The 17,930-nt window shown below is 43.8% G+C and overlaps 1 protein-coding gene across 4 annotated transcripts in view; it reads left to right on the top strand.

Annotated features, from left to right (window-relative positions):
- Positions 1-17,930, top strand: part of PEAK1 (pseudopodium enriched atypical kinase 1) — a 118,077-nt gene that overhangs the window by 85,232 nt on the left and 14,915 nt on the right. For 3 of the 4 annotated variants that reach the window (XM_071568973.1, XM_071568972.1, XM_071568975.1), the window contains 3 exons: positions 5,840-5,956; positions 7,720-7,916; positions 15,465-16,210. In XM_071568973.1, the coding sequence (XP_071425074.1) occupies positions 5,840-5,956; positions 7,720-7,916; positions 15,465-16,210 (1,060 nt within the window). The remainder of the gene's footprint in view (positions 1-5,839; positions 5,957-7,719; positions 7,917-15,464; positions 16,211-17,930) is intronic. The other variant, XM_071568976.1, reaches the window with a different exon arrangement.

Below are 17,930 nucleotides of genomic sequence, written 5' to 3'. Positions count from 1 at the left end.
AGGCCTTTAGGAATGGATGTGCTTTGTCACCCAGCAGCACTGGATCCAGGAGAGCTGGTCCCATGGGCACAGTGTGCATTTCCCTAAGTGCTGACCACAGCTGTGGATGTGTTACAGTATGTCTTCCACTGTTATTACACAAGCTAATTCCAAAGGACCTTCAAACTTGCATTTTCTAATTCATTATAACAGTAACCTAATGGTAGAATATTTAAAATTTTGTAGAGTGTGAGCTCTGTGTGAGTCCCAGAAAATGAATCATGGCAATGTTCTTTGATTTTCTTCCTCCATATTCTGTACAAGAAAAGTGCAGCATTTTTAGTTAAGATAGTTTTAAAGCTGACTTAGGCTAATAGAAATCACTGTGTGAGCATAATTAGAGTTTACCATAAACTGATTACCACTTGTCCTAAAGTAAAATAACTTGGTTTTCCTCCTCCACTGTCTATACAGGAAAATTGCTAGAATAACCCTTGGTAGAAGTTCGGTCTCTCTAGATGAGGCAAGTTAAAGAATTGGAGGAGTTTGTGCTCTCAAGCCCCCTTTACAGGAATCCACTTTTTTCTCCTGTATCCAGGGGAAGGTGGAGGAAGTGAGGTTGATTTTGATTGCATTGCCATCAGGAGGTTCACTTGATCCCACCTCCACAGTGCCCCCTGTTCTGCTGCCAAGGCAGTCCCTGTGGTCCCTGTGCTGAGCCAGACTGGGGAAGGGATCCAAGGGAGAAATAACTTTGCAGTCATTTTTCAGCCAGATCAAGTCCCTGCTCTGCCAGGGGCAGGCAGGAAGGAGCAGCTCCTGCTCCAGGTGGTGAGAGGGCAGGAACAGTCACTGATTCTTGCACTGCCCCAGAGATGGTGCTGTTGGAATGTGTGATGTTCTTGCAGTGTGCCTGGAACACCTTCTGCCCTCCTTTTGAAGGCCATTGCTCACCACTCAGTCTTACTCATTTATTCCACAAAGTTTACAATAGTTTTCTACAACTTACAGTGGTACTGGTTAAAACCACATCTCCGAGTTTTCCCTGGGGAAAACTGGAATTTTCCAAATGTTATAATTGGAATCTCTTCTTTCTGACAATGTTGTCCTATGGTTTCTACAAATTTCAAAGAACATACACTGAGGTGCTGGGAAATACGTTGTGGGAACACTGGAGAGTCAGTGACTTTATCCTTTAGTTTTTATATTATTCAGTTACTTTGATGCCTTGAGTTATTTGGGGTTTTTAATTAATTATTAATAGTTGAAAAGACCTTATAGTGTCAAAAAATTAAAGCAGTTGTTTTTTTGTTGTTTAAGGGACTTGGATTTTGTTTTTATCCTGGTAGGTGAGAATCAGGGTTGCCAAATTCCATTTTTGCACAAGCAGGAGATATAACTGATGAGATGCTGTGGTTGGTTTGTGTTTTTATGTATTAGTATGAGCTTAGTGATAATTTGGGCTAAAATATGGGCATGAAAAAGATGTTCAAAATCTTGTGTTCAGCTTGCACAGGCTCAGAGTACAATGGGAGGCTGAAGACAGCAATCAGTGAACAGGACACTTCCCTAACTCAGAAGGTCAAGAACAGTAAACTCACTGAAAAAAACAAACTGATGACCTGGAATATAAGATAAGCTTTAAAAATGCCAGGTTACTAGGAGGCCTTGAAAGCAAATTAAATGAAGATACAGTATTTTTTGCAACGGATTAAAATGCTGCTACAGATTGATAACCACGAAACAGCTGCAGGTATTTGGAGTTATCACTAGAAAGGGCAGTTTTCTCTTTGAACAGCATTTGCAAAATACCCAGTTCTCTGGAAAGCTGGAAATTATCTCTCTGTTACACAAATGAACTTGGTTTTGGTTTATCCATGTGATTTTTTCTTTCTGTTTGATGCCAGGATGCACATAGGCTGGTTCAAAAGGAGCTAGCAGATGATAGATTAAATTTGCTAGACATTTGTAAATAGATTAATTTTTGCTAAACATCAGCAGACATGTCAGCTTTAACATTAACTGGATTGAAAACCAGGTGTTCTTAGAACACCTGTAGTCCATGAAGCAACAGTTGTTCTCAGGCAGAACCTAAAATTGACCCCTGAAAAGGTAACAGGATGATATTTCTGGCCTGAGTCGCTGTCACTGATGAAGGTGGTACAACACAGGGTGCAGTCCACTCATCCCAAGTTTGCTAAAAAGGCTTTGCTATCTCATGGATCAGTGTTCCTGTTGGAGTTTCACAAGATAAAGGCTTCTCCTCTCCTGCATTGAGACATCACTGCTCATACCCAGCAGCAGCCTTGGAGATTGAGATGTCTCCCAAAAGCCAAGTGCAGCTCAGCATCCTGCTGCTTCCTTGGCTGTCTGCATAAAGAGCTGAGCTGAATCCCCATCAGAGTGGAACTAAATCCCCTGGATCAGGTGGCAGTGCCTTTGTACATGCCAGTGCCACTGATCCCAGCACAGCAGTTCCAGTTCAGCTGCAGCTCAAACTGCAGTTTCCTTTCACAGATGTGAGTGAGCCATAACTGTCCTTTATGGCATCTTTGGGCCAGACTTGGATGAGTAAAGATAAAACTGTGTTTCCTGAAATACTTCCTTCAGGTAGTGAGGTCTGTATATTCATTTTGTTTTGGATCAAGTAAGGAAGCATTTCTTCATAACTAAAGTTGGGATTATTATCAATCTAATTCCTAAAAGGAAGTTAACTTTTGCAGAAGGATTTGAGCTCATAACTGATACAACTGAGCTCTGTATCTGGAGGAATAGGAATGTTGGGACAGACCACTCAGCAGAAACAATGGGAATCATTGTTCTTCAAAAATGCAGTCACATCTTAAGGTCAGGGTTGCATCCAGAGATAGGCAGGAATAACCACCACTGCCACATTCCACTTTGGCATTGTCACTGATCCAGTCCTGCAGATTCCACAGCTGCTGCAGAAACTGCTTGGGAAGATAACAAAATCTGTCAAATCACAGTAGGGCTCTTCTGAAAACAAAGTCCTTCCCAGTCTGAAGGGCCTCTGATACCACTGTCAGGGTGAAATTCTCACCTGAATTCAAAACCTTTTAAGTACAGCTAGCACAGATTGATGAGGAGAATTCAAGGATGTTAGAAATGAAATTTCTTGGTTGTGCAACTCTACTGAAATGGGAGAAATCCTCTCCTGAAAAATGTAGTTGGATCAACTCTCCCTTCTTGTCACATCTGTGTTGGTTTGCTTTTATCTAGGCATCAGCAAGCTTTATCTACCTTACTCAACAGTGCTTAGGAGTGCTTCTAAAAACATTAACCATTTATCTTACACTATTTTCTCAATTAAAAACTTGTGAGATTTTTCTCTAGAACATCTCTGTGATGACAGAATTGGAAATTCTCTGTGTGTTAAGCAATAAGTGATAATGTTTTATCTGAGAACTCATAAACCCCAAGGACTGTTAAGGAACCAAGTAGAAGGATTTTACCATTTATTATTTTATAAATTTAGATTAAGAAATGGTAAATCATGTATTATTGTTCTTGACTCCTCTAATAGTCTGTAAAATGGAGAGACTGAGAACTTAAAACGGATAAAGAAAAATATATTTTTTATAATGCATAGTTAATCTGTGAAAGTCATTGCCATAAGTTTCAGTGACACTAAAGAGCTTAGTAGGATGTCTTTACTGGATTATCAAATGTATACCCTTTATCCATGCAAACATCACATTATACAAGACTTAAAAAAAAAGAGAAGAAGAATATAAATTCTCATACTTCTAAATAATCAGAGTTAGGAATCAGCTTCATGGCTTAGTTATTTCAGTTGTCATTTTAGGAGTTTGTTTCACTTTGGCTGTTCCTGGCTGATGGTGATAATGAGGAACTGGGGTGCAGGAGCCACTGCAATGTTTCCTGTGCCCACAGTGCACTCTGGAGCCTGGGCCCTGATCATCATCTGGGCACTGATCATCTTTGTCCTGCAGGAATAAAATGCTCTGTGTCCTGGGAAGTTCCTGGCTAAGGTGGCCTTTGACCTCCTTTCAGTCATTGGCCATTCTGCATTTTTTCTCAAGCATTGTTCAATCAGTCTAGGCTTAGATTGGCTTTATTAGCTTAAAAGTGTAGGGCCTGAGGGGATCTCAGAGTGTTCTCCTTGACACTAAATATGTCTACAAATTACACTGTTGGGTTTTTTGTGTGTGTAAACCTAAGTTATCTTCCTTTCATCCCAACCTGTGCAGCTGCCATTGGTGCTGCTGTGCTGGTGCACACTGTGGGGAGAGCAGAGCCTGCTGGGTCTGAAGCCACAGCAGCTTCTCCCTGTGGTTCTGCCTCTGGCACTTATGTGCCTCTTGCCCAGGACTGTGCCCCCTCAGCTTGGCCTCCAGATCTGACCCTAACTGAGGAGTACACTCTCACTTCTTATGACCATTCCACATTATCTCCCTCATATTATTTGCTGTTTATTAATCATTCTAATTGAGCAGGTGTGCTCTGAATAGAAGAGGACACAGGCCATACAATAACTGTGATTCCAGTGTCCTCACCAAAATTAACAGCCTGCACAGGCAGCTTTCTGCATGTTCCTGTTCTCAAAAGACTGAGCTGAGTTAGACCACTTCAGCTTTTGGCTGTCCAAGAACTGTGAAGGAGGAGAGCCTCGAGGAAGGAGTTAGGGGCATTTGTCCCTGCAGAAAAATAACACTTTGAAAACAGTTTTGAGCTTGTGCACATGTGAATGACAAGTGTGTGGATTCAGTAGGGTGTTCTCTGAAGGGCAGTCATTTTTATGGCAAGTTTTTTTGCTGCACATAATCTCAGCCTTTAGGAAAACAGAGGGCTGCTTCCTCCATTAATGGAATAGTTGTTTCATTTCAGCCACTTGTGCCCAAGGAGCAGAGTTCTCTAAGATAATTAATTTCTTACCAAGTTTGTTAGTGAAATAAAAAAGGGAAGAGAAAAAGACTTGGACAGAGGAGGTTTGTGCCCACTATGGTAGAAGCCAAATATGTGCTCTTATGCAAGGCATCAAAGAATCTATCCTGGCAAAATATCTATAAATATCCCAAATAAGGAGAAAGCTTTAAGTATCACTTGCTACCAACAAGCAGAGAGGAGGCAGTACAAAATCAGGCTTTAACAGTTCTAATCTCAGAGAACTGCTTGTTTATCAGCGGATCTTTTCTCAAAAACTAGTTGTTTAAACTGTTTAGTTGATGAATCCAAAGCAGCTGGGACTGTGGCTCTGGGAGCTCACTGGGTGAGAGGGGTCCCCTCTGTCCCTCCTGTGTCCTGCCGTGCTGGGGAAGGGTCACATTTGTGTGAGCTTGAGCTCAGTCCTCAGTGTCAGATCCTGGGAACCATTTCCCCGTGCATTTCATGGCCTGACATTGAACTGCTGTGGTTTAAAATGTATTCTTTTGAGGCACAGAATACAGATGTGAGACACTCAATTATTTTTAACAGTAGGTTAGTCTTGGTGCCTAAAACTGCTCTTGAAACGTGAACGTGCTTTTCACAAAGCAATGCTGTGACTAAGGCCATAGCTGCCATTCCAGAGCAGTGATGCAGCAGCAGCCTCTGCCTGCCTTCCCAGGAGGCAGGGAAGGGGTAAGGAGGCTGGGCTGGGCTGCTGGGGCAGGGCCAGTGCAGGTGGAAGGGAAGGGTTCAGGAGGCAGGGCTGGGCTGCTGGGAGCCCTGCCTTTCCTGGGAGGCAGGGGAAGGGTTCAGGAGGCAGGGCCAGTGCAGGTGGAAGGGAAGGGTTCAGCAGGCGGGACTGGGGGCCCTGGCAGGGCCAGTGCAGGTGAGCAGGGGGAGGTGTGTCCCTGTGCACAGTTCAGCCCTTGCTCACAGCCTGCACAACTTGTAGCACACCAGAACACTGTGGAATCAATGGCTCGCCAGAGTTTCAAGACATGATTAAAAGACTCAAGAAGGCCCTGAAAGAATTTCCTTTAATGGGGAATTGTGTGAGTGAGTACAGTGGGTGAGTTGGTATTTTTTTTCTCTCTTCCTTTCTAGCTGTTGGTTTACTTTGGCAAATGGCTTCTGAGCTTAGGTTTAGTGTATGTGCTTGCATGTGTCTGGTTTGGAGAATGAGTATGTTCTGTGCCTTACCAAGCAATACTAAAACATTGCTTTGAGGTGGGGTAATTCCTGGTTTGTGGCAATGACAGAGCTGTAAAACTATTGGAACCTATTTCTTCTTCAAGAAAACATTCCTGTTGAGGAATGCAGGTATGTATATTATTTACAGCAACTACAAGTCTAGTTAAATTTCTCCTCATCTAGAGAGCCTTGTAACTGCTTTAATTTTATGTCTGCTTTACTCAGAAATTACAGTGGGTTAACTCTTTAATGTGGATATATTTATGGCACATGGAATGTTCTTTGCACCATTCCTATGCATGGTACTAAAATGGAACAAAAAACGTTGCACTGATTAAAGATTACATCTTTTTGAACTTATGCCATTTTTTCCCTTTTACTAACAAGTTCTAATGAGTTTGGTTTGTGTCAGCCTGCGATTAAAATTCATGAGTCTGAGCAGAAGCAGCATGTGCACACTGCACTGTCCTGGGTCTTGTGTCATGCAAAGGATTGGCATGTTTGAATCCTTGCAGTGAGGAATTGCTACAAGATTGTGTACCATGATGTCTAGAATTTTGGCTTTGCCATAGAGACAAATATGCCTATAATTTATATTAACTCTTTGAGGAGGTTTTAAATCTTTACCACAAAAAATAAGTATTGTACAGATACATGATGTGGTGATCATGTTTTGATGGAAGTGTGTTGCTCCTGCCTCTTATGGGAGTCACAAGTAGTTAAAATCCTTGTTGTTGGATTTGAGCAGGCTATAGTAATGAGAACTGGAGCAGCACATTTGCCTGTAATGAATATTTGTTTCTGTGAGAGAGAGAACATAAAGGAATGGAAATATTTTTGCTCTGACATGTTTTTGTGGTGTATTATTGATAATTGCTGCTATATTTTCAGTAGGATTGGGGTTTTTTATTAAGTCTTGACAATTTTTCATACATATAATGCATAATTTTGAAATTATACTGCAATAAATATATCCATGGAAACTGATTTTCAGAGTTTAGTGCTATCAGTCATCACAGTTTGATTAAAACTTCCTAGCTAAGAGCAGGCACAGAGGAATGTCTTCATGGCCTTTTGCAGTTGGCCTAATGCAGGTGGATTTTCATAGTGGAGAATTTTATATGGGATATAAATTCCTGCCTTAGATGAGGCCTGTTGCCCAGAGTGTGGGTTCCCAAAATCCTACCAGAATATGAAAATGTATCATTAAAGTTGTATGCATTTATTGGGAATTAATCCCCCTTGCTATGCCTTGTTATCTTTGGTTAAAGCACAGTTGTTGCACCTTAAACTCTGCTGCTGTCCTGAGCCCCACACGTTTTGCCAGGGTCATACCTGGGCATATGGATGTTGATTATAGTCAAGCTGTAAAACATTTGATTATACCTTTTTTATCAAAGGCATGAACTATTTTATTATATGTATATTATAATTAGTATAATAGTAACTAACACGTTACTATTTCAGTCACAAGTTGTTTCTTCTCATGAAGGAAAATAAACCCTGTAGAAAATCGTTCTTAAAAAAAGAGATGAAAGATCTTGTTTCTTTGCCTTTGTTCCCTCAGTGCCTGAGCTGGTGCTTTGCCAGCAGGGTCTGGCCCCAGTTTGCTCCCCAGCTGACTGTGTGCTGTTGTTTCAGTGCCGTGCCCGATGCCAGGCCCCTGGAGGAGCTGTCCCCCCGTGTCCCCAGAGCCGTGTTTGTGAAGCAGGACAATGGTGGCAGCGCCTCGGTCATTGCGGTGCCGCCGGCGCGTCCCGCGCAGGGGCAGGAGGAGAAGGAGGAGGCTGCGAGTCCCCCCGAGCTGAGCACCTGCAGTGCCACCTACAGCAACCTGGGTGAGTGTGCCCTCCCTGGGGCACCTTTGGGGCCCTTTCCTTCAGAACAGCACAGTGCCCTTCATAAGGGGAGCTTTTAGAGACTGGCTTCTTGATGCTGATTTATAGAAAAGGAAGTTATCTTGTCTCCTTCTGTGATCACAGCCAAGAAAGTGAAGACTGAACAAACTCAAAGGTTTGTTTTCCTGTAACTTAAAGCAGTCTTTTCATTGATCTGGTGCCTAAGGATTTAATGTATTTTGGTAGATTTAGAATCACAGAAGTTCTTCTGGCCTGCTCAAATCCTAAGTGCAGTTATTACCTGTCTTTCTCACAAGATTGGATGCTTTCTCAGGCTTTGCCAAGGCCATGGTGTTTGTGAGAAGCCACCTGCAGATAACAGAGGACAGAACATAAGAAAAAGGCCTAACGGCCCCCCCATGGCAGGGGGCAGTTCAGATGGCCCCAGTGGGTGGGCCCACAAGGGAAATGAGAATGATGATTGGATGTTAATATCTGGTATAAAAGTTGTAACTTTCCTGGTCACGGGGTCAGACCTCTTTGGTTTGCACCTTAGAAGCTTCTAATAAAGGTAACCTGTCTATCTTTCTCCATTAACTTGTCTCCAAAGTGCCTGTGTTCACAGGGGTACAGACACCAGACCCTAGTGATAAACATCTCAAATGATTTCAAAAGACACGTTGTTTTATCTTTTTTGGAGAAATTTTGTCAGAGAGGTTTCAAATACACAGCAAATGACTTAATTTCTTTAGAAACAATAAGAAGATTTCAATGTTTTTCCAAACTTCAACAAAAGATAGGACTGTTTATTTTAGAGCATCAGCAACTGCTACAATATTTGTAACTGTCTTTTCTTGACTGAAACCTTCCTTATCCTAGTCTGAGAGTTTACTTTTGCTCCTTCACAATAAGTTATGAATGTCCTGAAGGTACTATTCAATCATTACTGAATTCCTGACTCATGTGAGAAAGATGCATGGATGCAGTGCTCCTCTGCAAGATAAGGGAGCACACAAATAAGCATCTCCTGATATACAGTATCAATATTATTAGCCTAATTTTCTAAAGCAGTTTGATTTGAAGTACTTTGAATTTAGGGATACCTACAGCCAGATTTCCTAGAGGAACAAAGTCTCTCATTTATGTACCCAGGACATCTGAACACATGTTTTTCAGTAACACCCCACTCTGTAAGGCACCAGCTTCTTTAGAGCTTGTCCAAGAGTGACCTGACTGCGCTGAGATGGCTCATGAGTGCAGGGGTTTGGCATGTCCATACAGGCTTCAGGGACCAAGGACTGCACTTTAAACCCTCAGGTGCATCCATAGCTTAGGCATTCAGGGATAGTGTTGCATTTTTTGCTTCAATGTGAATTAGTGGTGAACTTCTTAGTGTATTCTACTATTAAAACATTAATTAGCTATTGTTTAAAAAGCATGAAGTGGAATGCTATCCCACCCAGGAATGATATTAACCATCTACCAAGACACTTCCTCTAAGGAGGAAAACTAGAATTTATATTTTTATGGTGAATTACTCAAAGATCTAATGAACTATTTTCAGTGTAGTGAGATATTTGTCTGTATCTATGTTTTCTGTATTTAGGAGGTAGCTCCATTGCAGGCACAATCCAGGCAGGAGGTGCAGCTACAGCAGAACTACTTCCAGCTTGTTTAGCCCATGCAGTGAAATACCATTAAACACTGGAACGGGTGGCCCACAGTAGTTGTGGAATCTCCATCTGTGGAGATGGTCAAAGCCTGACTGGACATGACCCTGGACAACCTGCTTCAGCTGACCATGCTGACCAACTGAGGAGATCCCTTCCAGCCTTGGCACTGTGGTGATCCCCTCCATCAGCCCTGGGTTGTGTTAGTGCTGCTCCTAAGTTTGAAGGTTCCCTCTTAAACTGTCCTCTGGGCATTTTATTCCAAACCTTCTCATCCTTGGGTCACTTTAAACTTTGCTGTCACTAAAGGAAATTTTAGGTATGAAAGAGTTAAGTCAGCCTGAGGGCTGGGCTGGGTCTGGCTCAGGCTTGGTGCCTGTTGTGAGGAGCAAATGCTTCCCTACATGGCCCTGAGCTCCCTGGCTGCCCTCAGAGGGTTTCTGCTTTATTCAGACAGCCTCACTTTATTGCTCAGATGGCAAGGGGGAGATTTCTGGGTAAAGACAGAGAATAATTCCTACTTGTTTTCATATCTTGCATCACCTAGGCAGCAAAATCATATCTCTTGTAGAATTAACCAATACTAGTATGTGAAACTGGAAGAAAGGATAATATGAGAAGTCCCATCACATTTGACTCTTGCTTCAGCTGCAGTTGGAGCTACATACTGTGGTTTGTGGTTTGTAAAATACATCTTGTGAACATCTCAGCTTGCAATATAATGCACAATATTCGTTTAAAATACTAATTGATGCATATTCTGTGGGGTTTATTGAAAAGCAGATAATATGTTACTACTTTGATAAATGTCTGGTCTTCAGTTCTGACATGTCACATGAAATAACTGCAAGCTTTGGTGAATTGTCCTCTGCAGTCAGGGAATAGTTCATATCAGGTACTGTCCTCAAATACATTTGGTTTGACCTTCCAAGAGACAAATCTTACAAAACAGAGGATTCTGTGAATCAGGTACAATATAAAAGACTTGGGGCTTTTGAGGGGTCCCACCATGATGATAGGGTAAAGTATGTTCCTGGCTGAATAAATAGAAGAAAACTTCAGCAGGAGGAGAGAGGTTCTGTATATCTCATTTTTCCCCTGCAACTGCTGTGGTCACAGTCCAGCCCTGGTGCCCACAATTTGAGAAGGATGTTTAAAAAGAGTGTACAGGCTGTAAAAAAAAGCTTTGCAATGCCTTGTATTGGGGTAGGCACTTCATAGGGACTCATTCAAGCAACTCAGTGTGTTTAGCTTGTCAAAGCAGGAGTGTGGCTTGGCCATGGTGGGGCTGCTCCTGTGGGGAGCAGAACTGTCTGAGGGATAGCTGTTATCAACTGATTTAACAAACTCCAGGGCCTGCACCTGAATGGAGGTGCAGAAACAAATGTTCAAATGTGTAAGATAGGGCCTGGATGTTTCTTTTGTAAGAGGTGCCTTTATTGTAACACAGGTTGATTCAGGTAAGCCCCATAGCTGATGATAAGGAAGACAATAGACCTGATAATTAAAAGGCTTTCCTTTACAAATTTTTAAATTATTCTGTCTTTGTCTGAATTTGTTGGGGAAATGGACTTGATTGAATTTGCATCACTGTAAGTGGATTAAGGTATTCTCAATGTACTCAGGATAGTATTTTTGTCATTGAAAAAAAGAATAGGTTATTTCATTATCAGCTACTTTCCTCCTTACTCTTCAAGTGATGGAAAAAAAGGAGGCTAAGTTTCTAGGCTTTGTGATTGCTGACACTGGAAAAAATCCCATATCACAGCATGTGCCATGGAGCATTGCCTCAGTCAGTGAGTGAGACCAGGGCAGTGTGCTTTGGCCAGGCTTTAACTGAGGCACTGAAATCGTTGCTGACTTCAAACTGACAGTTCAGTGACAGACAGTGATTGTGACATCAGTGGTGCATTTTGTGTACTGTGTAATTAGCACAGGTGACATCCTCAGCATGGTGTGGTGGGGGGTGGGCAGCAGGACCTGGCAGGGCACCCAGCAGGACAAGTGAAGCTTCTCAGACCTGCAGCTCCTCACCTGAGAGCTCTGCCCAGTGTCAAAGTAGTGCTCAGAAACTGGAGCTGCATCACAAATGTTACTGAACAAGTATAAGCTTTCCTTTGTGTTGCATATATCATCATTTTGGTAAGATTTTAGTCTAGTAAATTAGCACCAAATCTGTAAACAGCTGAGTATAATGCAGGAGTCCCTGGAAATCTGTGTACAGATTACAGAGCAGTGGTGTGCATGTTCAGCATTTGTTGGGATTGGGTCTGTGAAGTCTGCTGGGAGCTTCTGCAGTGCTTGGAAGGCACTTTATGCATTTGTGATTTTTTTCATGGTTTGGTTATTTTTATCAGTCAAGGTAAGAGTTTATTAAGGAGTGATGTCAGATTTGATAGTTTCACCTGCTCACATAAACAGACTGCAGTGTAAAGTCTGATGATAAATCAGTTACACAGAAAAATAAAATTTAAATGCCTTTTCAGAGCTCTTTTAGAGTTTCAGAACCTCTGCATGGTGTCTAGAGACTTGAGCATTAGTATTTAAATAGTGTAGTGAGATTCTGCAATGGAAGATGTTACTGAACCATCAAATTATTTAAAGCTCTCTAGAAAGCTTCTGCCTATAAAGAGTTAAATTTTTTCTGTCATTGAGCAGTCTGGAATCCACTTCAAAGCTCTCTGTAAGTGGTAGCCTTATATTGTGCCTGGTTCTCCTTTTCATTTGCCTCCCAAGAGTGTGGCTTAGGCTGAACCTTGCAATGTTGGAGTAGGTACTGAAATTATGGTTTTGGGCATGGGAGGGGAGAAGGAAAGGATAGGAAAGAAAAAGAAAGAAAGGCATTGCCAGTACTTCTATGCAAAAGAATATTATTGTGCCTTTGACAGGGACAGCATTTAAGACTTTATTTCTAGGCAATGAATTTATAAAAATGAGGGATATGAAGTTTGCTGCCTCAGGAAAGCTGAGCTGGAAAGACTGGCCCAAGGGATATGAAAGAAATGTTCAGTGTTAAGAACTCAGCACAGAAACAGTGCAGACATGAAGCTTTTCAGCTGTGTCATACAGATGGGTAGATTCAATATGAAAAGCTTGTTCTTATGGGGAGAAACTACACTGAAACGTGGCATGTTTGACAAACTCACTGCCCTCAGCTGAGAACACTGGAAACAGTAACTACAGAATGACTTGTACATGGTTCCCTGGATCCTGCCACCCACTCCAGACATCTGCAAAACCCACTCCTGGCAGTGAAAACCTTCTCCAATTCAGTTCTGCTGTCACAGTTCCAATGCAAAAGCAACGCTGTTTGCACCCTCCTGGGTGTGAATGGCTTTAGGAGGGCAGGGCCATGAGAGCAGGAAGGAAGAGACTCACAGTAACACTGTTACAAATCTTACCTTTCTCAGAGGGGCTTCTGCTGCTCCTGCTCGGGAGGTGCCTCTTGCTCTCACTTGTTCCTTGGATGTTTCCCTCTGGCATCTGAGCAGCCCTTGGCTTAGCAGCTCCTCCTGAGCAGTGTCCTCTCCCAAGCCCTGCAGTGAGGCTGTCTCAGGGTAGTGGGGAAGAGGGGAAGGGTGGAAAACTGGGCAAGTGATCTCTAACACAGAGTGTTGCTGGGGAGGAGTACAGAGGTCACAGATTTTGTAAGAGTGAGTGGCTGTGGAACAGGGCACACGTTTGGAGGAGTAAGAAAATTGGATACCAACTAGAAATGAACTTGCATCAGGATTAAGCAAAAGGCTGTGGGGTCTGCATGTGTGTCTGGCATGCAGACATCAACTCTGCTTTTGACTCTGCACCTCTGCAAAAGGAAGCTTCTGGCAGCTGCTGTGCTGCCCAGCTGGCACCAGTGCCAGGAGAGACAGACAGGGAGAGCTGCCATTGCAGAGCACACCCCCTGCAATGCCAGGCACAAAGGAGCAGCAGAGTCCCCCGAGGTCCCAGAGGGTGACACTTTTTTAAGCAACCTTGACAATGATTTGCAGTCTTCCCTGAAGATCAGGTATGTACAAAGCTGATTGAATTTCCTGCTCAAAATTCAGTTTTTTAAACATTGGAAGAGCCAGGCCTATCATTAAATCCATCAGGCTCTTCTGAGGGTTTCTGAAGCTTAAACAAAAGATAGAGATAGAACTCTCATTTGTGATGTTGTCTCCTTGAAATGATTGAAAAGAGAATGATGGTTAAGGAGGCAGGATGCAAGGCTGCTGTGTTTGTGGGTACAGAGCAAAATACAATCCTCTTGGATCTTCTGAAAGCAGGAGTTCATTTCAGCATCCTAACCCAGCATTTCAGGGGTTTGTGCACCTTGGCCAAGTGGAACTTGGATTCTTTCATATTCAGAATAACTGTAACAACATATCTTAAAATGTAAAGAACTTCTTTTTTTTTTCACAGACTGCAAATTCATTTATTATTAATTATGGACTGAAGTGATGTAATTCATATCTGACTCTGAGATCACCCCCAGTTTGGTTCAGCATTCCAGTTCAGTCCTCTCTTTCCAAGGATTTGGTGAGCTTGGCAGTGTTAGGTTAACAGTTGGACTCAGTGATCTTAAACAATTTTGTGATTCAGCACATTATAAATAGTCAAATAGTCACAGTGTCTGTGCCCTTATTAGAAAAGATGCTGTGCTGCAATTATTCTCCTCATGTCTGCTGTGTTGCCACTGTAAAAATTGGCTTCCCACCTTCCCATGACAGTGAACCTCCCAGGAGGAATCAAAAGCTTATAAAATAATTTCTCTGAAAATAGCAGTTGATTCTTAAGAGTGGAAAGATCTCATTTTGATATGAGTAACAACTGTCTAATTGTCCCAGAGCAGCAAGTTGGTCATTTGTATTGTCTGTTTATTAGTTTTTATTCTCCATTATATTATTGTCATTTATTTATTCTTCATTTCCAAGGACTCTGGCACCTATAAAAGATAATTGCTCTCCATAAAAGCCATCCAAAACACAAGAGAGGGAGTTTATCTTCCCTGGTTTATTCACACAAACCAGTCTGTCAGTGGAAACTCTGTGCCTGTGTGTGTGTAACCTGCTGTTTGGAATTTCTTGACTGAAGCCAGGTCAGGTTATCTATGAACATAATGTTGCCAACAAAGGTGCCCATGGCAAGTGAGGAAGGGAAATATATTAGAGAAGTTGCACTTGGGGGAGGGGGTTACTTTTAAATTGTAGGGTAAAAAATGTTTCTGTCAAAATACGACCCTATTCTGAATGGCAACACACTTGTCACCTTGAGTGAAAGTAGCTCAATTGCCTTGTTTTCAGCTGGTGAATCTGCTGGGGCAATCCTGACTGCCCAGTGTTACCACCAAAGGATCTAAACTACCTTAGTTGTGTCTGAGCGTTTCTGGTTTCCATTCTGAAATAGGATTTTAGCCTCTCTAGCATATTTCCCAGTTGCTTTATGGACTCCTATCCACCCATAGTTCTGGCACATCTGAGTAGGAAGTAAGGAATAGTGTTATAGTTGAGTGCAGAAGGAATTGCAGGAGGGTGGGTGTGATTGCTGAGGCTGGACTTTGGCCAAAGTGCCAAACTGGTGTTTGGGTTGTGCCTGCACTTCTTGTCACTAATGGGACGGGAGGTAAAGCAGCAGCACTGCCAGCACTGAAACTGCTGTTCCTGTGTGTGCTGAGGTCGGGTCAGGACTGGCTGGATGTACTTACATGTGTGGGATGCTGATTTGGTCATTTTGTTTTCTAATTGGTTCGTCTTTTTCTATACATTATTTAGGTTTTCTTGGAATATTGGGAGGGTCCTAGTCAGCTTTATTTTTTGTGTTAAACTTCTTTGCAGAGTGCAAATAAAAGCAGCAGATGCAAAGTACTTTAATCTTCTGTTACTACTGTCTTGTTGCACAGGCCAGTCCAGGGCAGCCATGATCCCTCCAAAGCAGCCGAGGCAGCCGAAGGGGGCTCTGGATGATGCCATTGCCTTTGGAGGACTGGGAGACCAGGAGACAATGAACAACTTGCAGCCAACACCACCTCCACTGCCAAAGAAAACAATTCTGAGAGCTAACACAGAGCCAACTCCCAGAGAGCTCCAGAAGCAGGCTCTGGAGAACAACCTGTGCCTCGTGGCCAATCCCACCTACGACATCGACACGAACTGGGAGGCGAGCAGTGCCTGCTCCTCGGTCAGCCTGGAGCTCAAGGTGCTGGACAACGAGTCCGGGGACTCCTTGGACAGGCCCGCGGAGAAGCGGAGGGCGGCCACGTCGGCCACGGCCAGCGCGTGCAGCCTGAGCACGCCCAGCGCCCGGGAGCGCTGCTCCTCCAGCCTGGAGTCGCTGCCCGGACGCCCCGCGCAGCCCCGGCCGGGCAGGGCGGCGCAGAAGCCGCAGCGCCAGGCGCTGTACCGCGGCATGGAGAGCCGCGACGAGGTGGCGGGCAGGATCCGCGGGCTCCACGCCGACGCGCTGCACAGGCTGGCGCAGCGCTGCGAGGACCTGTTCATGGCGGGGCAGCGGGAGCAGCTGCGCTTCGGCGTGGACAGCTGGTCCGACTTCCGGCTGAGCAGCGACCGGCCGTGCTGCGAGGCCGGCGACGCCGTGTACTACCCCGCGTCCTACGCCAGGGACCCGCACAGCACCTACGCCGTCAAGGTAAGGGGCTGGAACAGCGACCCACGGGGCAGGAGGGGACAGCAGCCGCTCTGCCACCGCCAGGAGGGACAGGTCCCACAGAGGCTCAGCGTGTGAAAAGTGAGCTGCCCAACTTACCCAACACACAAACTCTTCCTTCTGCCAACAGCCACGTGTGGCATTGGTGTCTGCAGTTTAATGTTTTTATAGAATCATAGAATCAGTTGGGTTGGAAGAGACTTCTGAGATCATCAAGTCCAACCCTTGGTCCAACCCCACTGTGATCACCAGATCATGGCACTCAGTGCCACGTCCAGTCTCATCTTAAAAACCTTCAGGGATGGTGAATCCACCCCCTCTCTGGGCAGCCCATTCCAATGCCTGACCACTCTCTCTGGAAAGAATTTCTTTCTGATATCCAACCTAAACTGCCCCGGCAGTGCCCCCGTGCACTCTTGTTCTCCTGCTGGTTGCCTGAGAGGAGAGACCAACCCCCACCTGGGCACAGCCTCCTGTCAGGGAGTTACAGAGTGATGAGATCTCCTCTGAGCCTCCTCTTCTCCAGGCTAAACACCCCCAGCTCCCTCAGCCTCTCCCCACAGCACTTGTGCTCCAGTCCCTTCTCCAGCCTCGTTGCTCTTCTCTGGCCCCGCTCCAGCCCCTCAGTCTCTTTCCTGAACTGAGGGGCCCAGAACTGAACACAACACTCAAGGTGTGGCCTCACCAACACTGAGTCCAGGGGAAGGGTCACTGCCCTGGCCCTGCTGCCACACAGTTCCTGTTCCAGCTGCCATTGGCCTTCTTACGGCAGCTCCAAAATTACTAAACCAAAATTAACACATCTCAGTCTTTACCATGGTCATTGTGTAATGACCTTCTGAAAGAAAAGCTGTATTATTTCAAGATGTGTCAGCAGTTTTGGAAACATACAGTAACAAAATCCTTTCAATTCATCTGCATGGAGATGAAATTAATTCAGTTTTCTTACTTAGGAAAGATATCCTAAAAATGGAACATTTTCCATTTTCAGAACCATATCATTTTAAATGTAAATTCTAGGCTAATACATCTCTGTGTTCCCATATAGGGTCTTCCATTTTCACCAGTGCTCATCACCAGCCTTTCCAAAGCTCTGTCTCGCCATCAGTGTTGCCTTAATAAATCCTTCAGCTAACACATTAAAGAAATAAGATTTACAAGATTTACTGCTACTATATTAATGCCTAGTTGGCAGCTGTCTCCCTGGGTGTTGTTACTTTATGGACTTTCCTATAGGTAGTTCTTCCTGAGCTCTGTATCTCTGCATTTCTCAGTGCTTATCTGGTAGGAAGATAGTGAGAAGGACAGCTGAGAGTCATAGCTCTGTCAGGCTTCCTGTGTGACCTTGAGTGAATCACTGAATTTCTGACTCCTCCTTGTTGAAACTGAGATAAAACATTTATTACCCTACACGGATGTGTTTGGCCTGATGGGTTTTCCCTGATACATACTGATATTCTCACAAGGGTGGTGCAACAAGATGTTGTCAGCACTGCCGGGAGTGAGATACAAGAAAAACCAAGGTAAGATTGGTGCAGTTGATACGTTTTCCTGACCCTTGAAAAGGCTTCTTTTTAAGGTAGATTTCTGGGCATTACCATTTATATTTCATTAATTATTGATTACTCCTTATTGGAAAAGATGTGACATGAAATATGGATGTTGTGTGGATGCCATGGCCAGTGGTACAAAGTGGCCAAGA

Source organism: Pithys albifrons, chromosome 13 (assembly GCF_047495875.1).
Source record: "Pithys albifrons albifrons isolate INPA30051 chromosome 13, PitAlb_v1, whole genome shotgun sequence".
NCBI lineage: Eukaryota > Metazoa > Chordata > Aves > Passeriformes > Thamnophilidae > Pithys > Pithys albifrons.
The sequence above is the reverse complement of the archived record's forward strand: the minus strand, read 5'-3'. Positions and strand labels throughout refer to the sequence as shown.